Source organism: Pipistrellus hanaki (genome assembly GCF_964339955.1).
Source record: "Pipistrellus hanaki genome assembly, chromosome: 8".
In the NCBI taxonomy this organism is placed as follows: domain Eukaryota; kingdom Metazoa; phylum Chordata; class Mammalia; order Chiroptera; family Vespertilionidae; genus Pipistrellus; species Pipistrellus hanaki.
Genome location: NC_140510.1, coordinates 54,329,001 through 54,339,509, shown reverse-complemented (window position 1 = coordinate 54,339,509; position 10,509 = coordinate 54,329,001). Strand labels below are relative to the sequence as shown.

General features: G+C 60.3%; 1 protein-coding gene across 2 annotated transcripts; it reads right to left on the bottom strand.

Moving 5' to 3' along the window:
* Nucleotides 1–271: 271 nt before the first annotated feature.
* Nucleotides 272–8,865, bottom strand: MAB21L4 (mab-21 like 4). Of its 2 annotated transcripts, none has more exons than XM_084892149.1 (5): nt 8,250–8,865; nt 4,784–5,009; nt 3,170–3,323; nt 1,560–1,916; nt 272–705 (listed from the first exon to the last, which is right to left on the bottom strand). In XM_084892149.1, the coding sequence occupies exons 1-5, from the start codon at nt 8,755–8,757 to the stop codon at nt 613–615; spliced, it is 1,338 nt and encodes a 445-aa protein (XP_084748275.1). In that variant the 5' UTR covers nt 8,758–8,865; the 3' UTR covers nt 272–612. The 2 variants fall into 2 exon arrangements, with proteins under 2 accessions (XP_084748275.1, XP_084748276.1); XM_084892150.1 differs by having other exon boundaries at nt 272–350; nt 1,575–1,916; nt 8,250–8,746.
* Between the last annotated feature and the right edge of the window lie 1,644 nt (nt 8,866–10,509).

The following is a 10,509-nucleotide window of genomic DNA, read 5'->3' as shown; positions in this document are numbered from 1 at the left end:
TTGGACAGTGAACTATTGTTCTCTGATGCAGAACCTCAGCTTCCATGCTAGGGTTTTCCAGAGATGCCACATGGTGCCCGTCTCCCTCGGGACCCAGCCCATGAACCTGCTGGACAGCCAGTCTGTGCTTTGACCCATTCAGAACTCACCGTTTCTGAGCCAGCCAACAAATGGACCTTCCCAAGGTCCATTTCCAAAACCCAGTGAGGCTGCAGGCCCCATCCTTGTGCTTGTGGTAGGTGGGCAGGTACAAGAACTCTTGCTATTCTTTGGGGGTACATTAATTTATTCAAGATCAGACACATAGTATTTCACCTCACAAATAGCATTTGATACGGATGGGACAAGTCCTCAAGGTCCAAACATTCATTTTTCAGAGTCTTGACAGCACCATGTAGGTGGTTGGACACAAGAAGCACACGCCCCTCACCCGTGGAGACAAGGCAGCTGCTCCCAGGAGGCCCACTGTCCTGCACTCTTAGACTCCCATGAGGCCACTGCCCCGGAGAAAGTCCCTCCACGACCCACCACCCACCTCAAGGTGAAGGCCTTCTGCCCGTGTCCCAGGAGCCTCCGTGGGGCAGTGCAGCAGCCGCGAGCCCAGGCGCCCACTCAGCTGTCCTCGTCGCCCAGGGACTTGGTCTTCCGGAATATGCTCTGCATGGCTGAGATCCGGTCCTTATCCTGGATGTGGAAGACCTGGAACTGCGGGCAGGGCGGGGACAGAGGGGTCACAGAGACATCTGGGAGCACATCACCGAGCCCCAGACACAGCATGGGACAAGATCTGTCCCTGACCACTGGGATTCCTGCCTCTGGGCCTCACCTGGACAGTCCTCCCTGCAGCTGAACCTGCCTAGGTCCCCTCCCCCAGGGCCTTCCTCACACCCAGGTGTCCCTGGATGGCCTGACACCAAGGAGGCCTGGGCAGGTGCTTGCTGAGGCCTGAATGTGGGTTACCCCTCCCACTACCATCACTCCATGTCTCTGGGCGTACCCTGTAAGGGGACATGTTGGCTCTTTGGCATGAAGGTGGGAATGGCCCTTGGGGGAGGAGCAGGAGGGGGCTCCCGGGTTGGAGGAAGGGAAGGTCAGCAGAGTTAGTGGAACCTTGGGACTTGAGAGGGGCAGCGGGTAGAGCAGACAGGCACCCCCTAAATGCCAAGGGACATAACATGGAACTGCTGGGTCCAGGGAACCTGCCAATGAGGCCCACAGAGGCCACGCCCCTTCAGGAGGATGGAGCCCAGGGTAGCTGCTGGGGCTCTGAGTGCTCTCATTGGGCTTGGGTGGTTCTGTGGGGGACAGGGTCAGGCTTGGACATGCTTCCCTAGTTCCAAGACAGCAGTCCTGGGCCTGTGGAGCCACTGGTGGCCAGGGGGCAATCATGGCCTATTTGACCCCAATGTCACATCCTTTCCTGACCTGACCAACCTCCTTGCTCAAGCTCCTGACCCTGAGCAGAGGGGGCGAGGGAGAGAGGACAGGGTGACCAGGACTCATCCCCACCACATGTGACCCTGGGTCTGCCCAAGGCCCCCTCAACTGCCTGTGCCCACCTTGTCCAGCAGGACATCAAAATAGGCGGTGGCCCAGTAGGTGGGGTCGCTGGCGGGCAGCTGCAGGAGCGCCTTGACCCCATGGCCGATGCGCGGCGGGGGGCTGCGGCCCAGGTGGGTGACGTGGATGCGCAGGGACGCCTCGGGCTGGCTGGCGAAGTGCTCCACGCGCTGGTAGAGGGCATTGAGGTCCAGGCTGGTGTCCTGCAGCAGGTTGTGCTCGGCGTGGAGGAAGTGGGGCAGGTTCCTGGTGGCCAAGCAGCACAGCAGCACCACGAGCATGCGGTACACGGCGCCCTGCAGCTCCGCCCAGTCCTCGGGCGCCGGGAAGAGCACTGAGGCCCAGAGCAGCACAGCCTTTGGGAAGACAGTGGGTCAGGCCCTGAGGACAGGATGTAATGGACCCTCCAGCCCTCCCCCCACCCAGTAGCTCCCTGCCCACGGGCACTATTTCCCACTCTTTATGGCTCCCCCAGGTGCCCAGAGTGAGTCCTCGACCCTCCCCACCAGCTGTGCCCACCATAGTGCCTCCCTTGACTCCTGGGGATGGGAAGGCACTGCAGCTGAGTAGGTCCCCACCAGCCTCCTCTCTATGCCACCAAGATCCTTCTGAGGGGATTTGAGGCTCCTACCATCCTCCGGCCCTTTCCTCAGGCCCCACTCCCACTGAATTCCTACTCATGCCCTATAGCTCCACCCCAAGGGCCCCACTCCCTGACATCCCCTGCCCTAGTCTGTGTGCCCAGAACACCTGGGCCCAGAATATGTCTGAAAGCCACAGACTTACCTGGCTGCCCTCCCACCCCTGGCCCTGCGTCCCCCTCTCCTTTTGCTTTAATACCCCTCTCCCTCTGCCGTGCATCACCCCTACTTCACTGCAGAAGCCACCCTGTGTCCGGCTCCAAAGGACCCCCTCAAAGGTTGGCACCCCCTCAGGGGGGATGGAGTTCTGAGAGGGACGGTGAGTGGCTTGAGGTCACACAGGGACTCTGGTGGAGTCCCCTCTGCACCAGGTCGGACCACATCTCTTAACCCCCAACCCGCGTCATGGAGCAGCATTCCAAGGCCTCGCACTGCCCAGTCCGGGCAGAGACCCCAAGACTCCATGGCCCCACCCACTTCCCCTGCACCTCCCTGTGAGCTCCTGACCCTGCTTCTCCAGCGCCTGGCAGTACCCAGCCCTAGGAGGACACGGTTCCAGGGCTGTCACAGAGCCACTGGGCAGCAGTGGAGGCGTGCTAGGGCTGGGCTGGCTCCACTCAGAGAGGTGGTAACATTCACAGACTCAGACTGGAGGACAGGCACCTCCCAGGGCTGACACAAACTTGGAGGCAGGCTGGCTGTGTGCCACCTAACCCAAAGGGCCAGGAGAACCCCGGGGTCACCAGCCCTGGGATGGCAAAGGCGGGTCTGAGGTGCCACCGCACTCAGCAGCCACATGTCACTTGTGAGCCTGGGCCTCTGGGAATCGGCAAGGCGTCAGAAGCCTCTGACTCAGAGCTTACTCCGGGCTGTGCATTGGTCAGAGTCGGCCCAAGAGTCCAACATGGGGTCCCCTGCCCTGGGCCCCTGGTTATAGACAAAAGCCCAGCAGAGCCCCCCACATGTACCTTCAGATGGTCAAAGGTCAGGCCGGGGCTCTGGCCGCTGTCACACCAGCTCTCACGGTTGACCCGGTCCAGGATGGAGAGGCTGTCCAGGCGGTGGCCCGGCAGGGAGCCCAGCGCACTAAGCAGCCTGGTGAGCAGGTAGTCCATGGAGACCCTGGGGGCCCAGACAGACACACCACTCGTGGTCAGCATCTCGGCCTCGGCCAGTTGTCATGGCTCCCTGCACCCACAGCTTGCCCCCAGAAACGAAAGCCTCCCCAGGACAGGCAATCCTGAGCCCCAGAGGACAGCCCAGGCCTTGGCAGCAACTGGCAGGATGCCCGGCTTCATGCATGTTTCAGGAACGGCCTGCAGAGGGCACTGTCCAGTGTGAAGTGTCTGGTTTACACATAGACCCAGAGCACAGAGGGACTTGGGGAGCCTTTGGGGACTGGAAGGTGCCACTCTCAGCAGCTCAGGGTGGAGCAGCAGAGGTTTCTGGTCCCTGGCAGGAGTCTGGGAGGAGCCGCCCCAGCCTGGCAGATAGGATGTCTTCGTTTCATGCCCCACTCTGGCAGCTTCAGACCACAAAGGGGCTCAGAATCCTGCCCCCAGCAGTGCCCCAGCACAGGGCACAGCAGAGGCACTAGCTGTATGCTTGCTGGGTGAGTAAGGGTGGGACATGGGCATGGTGCCCTCAGTGTCTCCACTCTATGTGGACCCCCTTATACCTCAACACTGAATGGTCAACTGCACTCTGCGTCTGTGGTGGACAGAGCACAGGAAAGGCCATTTATTTGCAAAAAATGACTGCTCGGCCCAGCCCTTCCCCTTTCTCGGCAGCCAGCATCATCGCCCGCCTGAAGGCAGCCCCTGCTCTGTGCAAAGATGGGCCAGGTGGGTGGGGTGGCTCCCAGGTGCTCTACTGAGCCTTTGTGAGCAGCAAAAAACCACAAAAAGGCATCACCAGCTTTACAAATATCAGCCACCTGCACACCTCACCCCCGACATGAGAGCTGCAGGGGCGTCACCCTGGCCAAATCATAGTGGCCTGCGGGCCAGCTGCAGTTAAGCAAGTAGGTCCCAATGGGGCTCGCCGGGCCCTGGTGTGGGGTCTGCAGGGAGCTCAGCCTCTGCCCTGTGTCCCCCACTCCCTCCCTCCCTCCCACAGAACCTTCCCAGGCTCCCTTCCCAGCAGATGCCCTCCCTCTCTTCCCCCCGAGATTGCTGGGCTCCTCAGCCAGGCCAGGAAGAGGACATCACTACTAAATACCTTGGATGGGGGCCTCCTGGGAGCGGGGACACGAATCTGGAAGAGCAGCCCAGATGGAGTGAAGCCCCGGTGCTAATTTGTCTCCTTAGATCCTGACCACACTCCCAGCTGCTCCTGGAACCTGCCGGGACCCTGGACAAGCCACCTATCCTCTTCGCTGCTTTCCCGCACTGGGCTGGTCATGAAGGGTTCCACCACACAGCCCACTCCCCAAAGCTCGGGGCGGGGCGGGGGGAGGGGGTCTCCTGAATTCTCCTGGCAGTCCTGTAACCTCTGTGTGGTAGGGATGTCCATGGAGCAGCGGGGGTAATTCCTTCCTGCCCACTCCCCAGGCCCCCACTGACCCAGGAGGTGCCTCCTACCTCCAGAGCTGGGCGCTGGCGGGCACCAGGGCCACCTCTTGGCTGATGATCCTTTTCAAGCTGCCTTCAGGGAACCCGGGCGCCCGCTGGGCCCCCTCCAGGACAGGCACCCTGTGCTTCCACCGCACCACAGGCACCACGTTGAAGCGGATTGTCCTCCAGCCACTGGACACCAGCAGCGACAGGTGTAGCTCCTCCTCCCGCAGGCTGTCCGCCTTCAGAGAACCTGCAATGGCCGCCCTGCTGGCCCCTCATCCGTGCCTAACCCTGCCTTCCCAAGATACTCCTGGGCCCTCACCTGCAGCCCTGTCAGCCCCACCCAGGCCCACACCTGCAGGCCCCTCCCCTATCACCCAACACCAGCATCAACCCAGAACCTCAGCCAGGCAGGGGGCTGGCCCAGCAGTTGCCTGCACAACTGTTAGGGCAGGATTGTGTCCCCTAAAATTCAGGTGTGGAAGCCCTAACCCCCAGCAGCTCAGACTGTGATTGTATTTGGAGATGGGGGTCTTTAAAGAAGTGAAACAAAATGAAGCCATCAGAGTGGTTGCTAATCTGGTCCTTATGGAAGAGATGTCAGGGAATCCCACCCAGAGAAGAGGCCGTGTGAGGACTGGCCAGAGGCTTCAGGAGAAACCAACCCGTGGCCTTGGACTTCCAGCCTAGATTTAAGTTGTTTAAGCGCCTGGCTGTGGTATCTGTTCCCACAACCCGGCCGGCTGACTCATGTCGTGAGGATGCGGTCAGCTCAGGAGTTTGCAGCCTCTGCGATGACAGCATCACCTGCACTGAGGCTTCCCCGTGGGTACCTCCCATGCCCTCCTGACCCCGGCTCTGTTCCACCCCATGGGCATGTCCCCTGCAGCCCTCTTTGGGGTGGCCACCACCCCAAGAGGAGCAGTTCTGCCCCAGGGCAGGGCCCTCAGCCAGGCCACCGCCCCGTTGGCTGGGTCCAAGGGCCCCACTGGCTCAACCCTGCGGGGGACACTAAGGTGGCTCTGAGACCTGGCCCCTCTTCAAGGAGGAAGGTCAGGAAGGATCTCTAACACTTCTCTCTGCGTGGCTTGTCTGCCAGCTCAGACACCCCTCACAGGAGGGCCTGGAAAGTGAAGGACAGGTCTGCTCAGAAGGGAATGAGCAATGTCCCTGAAGACCTGGGGTTTGGAGGAGCAGGCTTGGTGCCCAGCGTCCAGGAGGCCCTGCCTGAAGGCTGACAGTGGACAATCCTGGCTTCCCTAAATTCCATTGACATCAGGGGGGTAGGGGAGACAGAACATTCCAGCAGAAATGCTTCCTGATCCCCTTCCCACTCAGGCCCCATGGGGCCCAGCCCAGACCCTACTCCCCTACACAGAGCCCCCAGACCACCAGAAGGGACGTTCCATGGGTCATGGGACTGGGGCTCGGGAGGTGGGGGATGCTGAGCACACTGGCCTTCTCCCTCAGTGTCCTTCCCCCTGTCCTACAGCAGACACGGTCTGCCCTGGAGAGTCCAGGGCCTTGGGGGGCCCTCCAGAAAGGAACCAGAATCCCCTATGTATACCCCTCCTCCTAATCTCCTGCAGGGCAGCTCTTAAGCCACCTGGGCTATTCCATCCCTGGAATGGGCCTCAGTTTTTCCATCAGTTAAAGGGAGAGAGGGGTTCAGTGATCCCCAGTCCCTCCCTTTTAGCATTTGAGGCACCTGTTATGCAAAGCCACAGGTGAGTTCATTTCCTTAGCTACCACTGGTCACACATTGTGTCCATGAAATGGTGGCTTGGAAGGTAGCCAACCACACCTGCCACTCATCCCAGCCACTCCCCACCAGTCTGGCCTGGTGTCACGGTTCCCAGGGGCTCTCAGGGTGGGGGTGGGGTGGGGTGGACAGCCTGAACCTAGTCACCTGCAGCTCACACTTCCTTTTAAGGGAGGTGTCAGGAAGCAATGCTTGGAATTTGCCTGCTGGCAGGTGGCCAGCCCCTGGGTGTGGCTGCCTTCTCGGCCAGGGTGAGGAGGGGCCATGGCAGCCTAGAATGTGCCTGAAGGACCCTGGGCTGGGCAGAGCCTTGTGCTCAACCAATTGGTGAGTCTGTCCTCTAGGCAGGACAGAGGGCCTGAAGGTGACAGCACCAGGTGGGAACAGCCAGGCTAGGTCTCAGAAAGGCCTTGCCGGAGCTGCCTTCGATAATTGGAAGGCTCAGAGATGGTGGGCTAAGATGTCTGCAGGCCGGGCTTTAGGAGCAGCTAATGACAGGCTCAACACCCTGTGGGGGCAGTGTCCGTCATCAGCCCCAAGAGGGGGTCAGCTGGCCAGGTCACCAGCCAGGTCTGGGGAGGGGCTGGAATAGGGAGCCACCCCTTCTGTGTTACAAGTCTATCCGGAAGCCTGGCCTGCTGCTGAATCTTTATGTTGGCATGGAGAAGGATGCCCGGCTTCCCTAGGAGCCACGGGAAAAAGATTGGTCCTATGGGCTGCCCAGGTGGCTAAGGTGACCATGTCTCCAGGTGGGCTGGAGCCTGGATTGCAGCCAGAACTGGGCTCCACACCTGGGCAGTCAGGCAGGACACCTTCCCTCAGGGGACTGACATCCCCACTCACTGATCTCAAGGCAGATGTGAGGGCCAGACTAATACCAGGTGTCAGCCACCCCACGCTTACCTATCCCTCCCAACAAGGCAGGACATTCTGCTTCAGTCGCTAATCGCCTGCCAGAACACCCTGATGTCTTTTTCCTGACCCTCAGAAGATGGGTTTCCTCACTCCGGGCCCCACTGTCCTGGGCCCTGCACAACCCGCACCTGTGCTTCTAGCCCCTCTCAGTCCTGGGGGGAAGGAAGCCTGCCACTCCTGGCCCTGTCCACCTTGAGTGGTCCACCATCCAGACCACATCAACAAGGCACCAGAGGAGAGACTGAGGCCAGACCCCTGGCTCATATGATGGTACGTGCCACAGATCCCACTTGGGGCCCAAGACATCAATTAGCAACTGGGCCATAAGTTGAACCAGTCCTGTGCATACATGTGCATGTTTGCACACATCCACACCCACATATGTGCATGCTCACACATGTACATGCATTCACAATCTCACAGTCACACACACACACATACACACACACACACACACACACACACATACACACACACACAGTGTCCTGTCCCGGTGCAATGTGACCTGAGGCTGGAAGTGAGGACAGCTGGGACTGACAACAGAACTGCATCAGGGATCTCCTGAAGCAGATCAACTGGAAAATAGCACACTGGTCATGGTTTCCAGCCACTTACAAAGTAGCATCCATTCAAACGTTACTATCAAAATCGCCATATAAAACTCAAGTAACATGAAACATGTCTTAGAACTCAGAGCAATGTCCCCCAACTCGTGTGCCCCAGACACAGACACTGAGCACTCACACAGGTGTGCGTGCACTCACCACCATCACACGTACGCACTCATGCATGCGCAGAGAGCTTGCCCACTACCTGGTGCGATGAGGCCATGGTGCTTGCAGTGCACAATGGCAGCCACCAGAAGGTCCTTGAGGACGTGCAGGACTTTGCTGGGAACAATGTGGCCGCGGCACTTGGAGCCGCTGTTCAAGGAGGCGGTGAAGACGTCGTCAGTCACCCACTGCTCCAAGCCAGCCCCTTCTCTGGGGACTCCCAGGCGGCAGGTCACGGAGCCATCGCCCATCTCGCTGGCCCCTGGCTCCTCACTCAGGAGGGCTTCAGCGTCCACCCTCAGGGGCACCTCCATGTCCACGGGGCTGTCCGAGGAGCGCAGGGCAAACTGCAAGGCCTCCAGGTCTCGGGAGTAATCCACAAGGAAGCGGGGGTCCCGGGAATGCACGCGCTCCAGCACGGTGAGCAGCACGTTCTCTGCACGTTGGTAGTCCTGCGCCCGGGACGCCTCCCGCAAGCGGATGGCCTGCAGGTAGTGGTGCCACAGGGGCACCTTCACGGCCATGGCTGGGGCCAGGGCAGAGGACATGGCCCTGGAGGGGCTGTGCCGAAGACCAGACCGAGCGGAGGCCCCTGCCCAGGTGAGGAGCAGGTCCACAGGTGGGGAGCCAGCTCCCCGCAGAGCAGAATTCCAGAGTGGTGTGGGGTGCAGCAGGTTAAATAGCTGAACTTGGCCCAAGCCTTTGAAGTGAGGGTGAGTCAGTCATCAACAATTAGGAATGCCACAGGAGCAGGCAGAGAGGGGGCCTGCTTACGGGGGAGGGGCCTCACTGGGCTCCTCCCTCTCTCACACTGCCTCTCTAGGCCCAAGGCACATTCAAGCTCAGACTCTCACCTTCCTGGGCCTGACCTCGCCGCCCCCCCCCCCCCCCCCCCGCAATCCCCTCCCACCCTTCCCCCTACCCCCACTCCCCATCAGCTAGGGTGCTGTCCCTGGAGGTGAGGGGCCTGTTTTTGTTCCCCCTTCCACCCTTATCCCAGTAGCAGCAGCCTCAGGGGCTCTGTGACATCACCCCCACCACCACTAGATTGGTGTTTGGACAAAAGACACCCCTCTTTGTTGAAATGTGAAAGGTGAGGCAGGGCGGCGGCTGCCCAAAGACCCTGAGTGTGGGGGCCGTTTCTGGGCCATCACCTCCCACTGTCTCTCTGAGGCATCCTGAAAGCAACCAGCCTCAGGCCAGAGCTGGGGACTGCGTTTCCGTAGTAATCTGAGCATTTTCTCAGGCACCTGTGCCCCCACCTTGAAGCTGGAAACTTTGAACCCACCAAAGACCAGGTGTGAATCCTGCCCCTTCCTCCTGCAAGGCCTGTGTCCAGTGCCCCCTGATGCCCACCACCAGCTTTGGGCCCTCAAGTTGCCTGACTCCCACCCTACCTGGCCTTCGGCTTGAGAGGAGTACCCACCTGGGCCTGGAGCTGGAGTGAGTCTGGTTCTCGGGGAAGTCTCCTTGGCTCCACCTCTTGGGGCTGAAAAGCCCTGCCCTGCCAGTCCCTCCAGCACCTGTGCTGGGCACCCTGCCCAGCCCAACTGCCTCTCTGCTCAGGGCTGAGCAAGTTCCAACCAGCGGGTGGGAGCCGCCCCTGTGACCCTTGGCCCCTCTGAGCTGGCTGTGTGCATCAGGTACCCCCCGCTGTAGCTCCAACAAACATGGAGGTGGCTCCATGGAGAAGGCCACAGCTATCGCAAACATGCCCCCCACCCTCCCCTCCCTGCCGCAGCCCACCGGGAAGCTGTGTGCCTGAATCAGATTGTGTGCCTGAGTCAGAGCTGTGGGCAGAACCAGGATCCAAGGCACTCACTTCCTGGTGCTTAGAAGCCCTTCTGTGGAGCTGCAGCCCCAGTGAATGGGTCTCTGCTGCCATGCCTCCTCAAACGGGGAGCTCCCCACCTGACCGGGGAGCCCATGACACAAATAAGACCAATTTCCCTCCTCAAAGCTGGCCCAGCCCTGTCCTTGGGGGTTGCCCAGAGCACTTCTACCCTCCCCGAGGGCTGCTGCTCGGACCTCACCTAACACCTGCATCCTAATCTTTTCCCTGCACACATGACCTTTGCATGGTCCCCCTGTCTCCAGGGGACTCTGGCCTAGAGGAGGGAAGTGGCTGCAGGGGAGCTGGTCCTGCAGCCCTCATCCTGACTCTCAGTCTTGGGTCCTGTTCCTGTAGTGGCTTCCTTGTCTGCGGGTGGGATTCTCACGTTCCTCCACTTTCCCAGGAATCTTACAACTGTCTCTGAGTTTGCCCAGGGCACAAATGGACCCATGTATACCCAAAACAC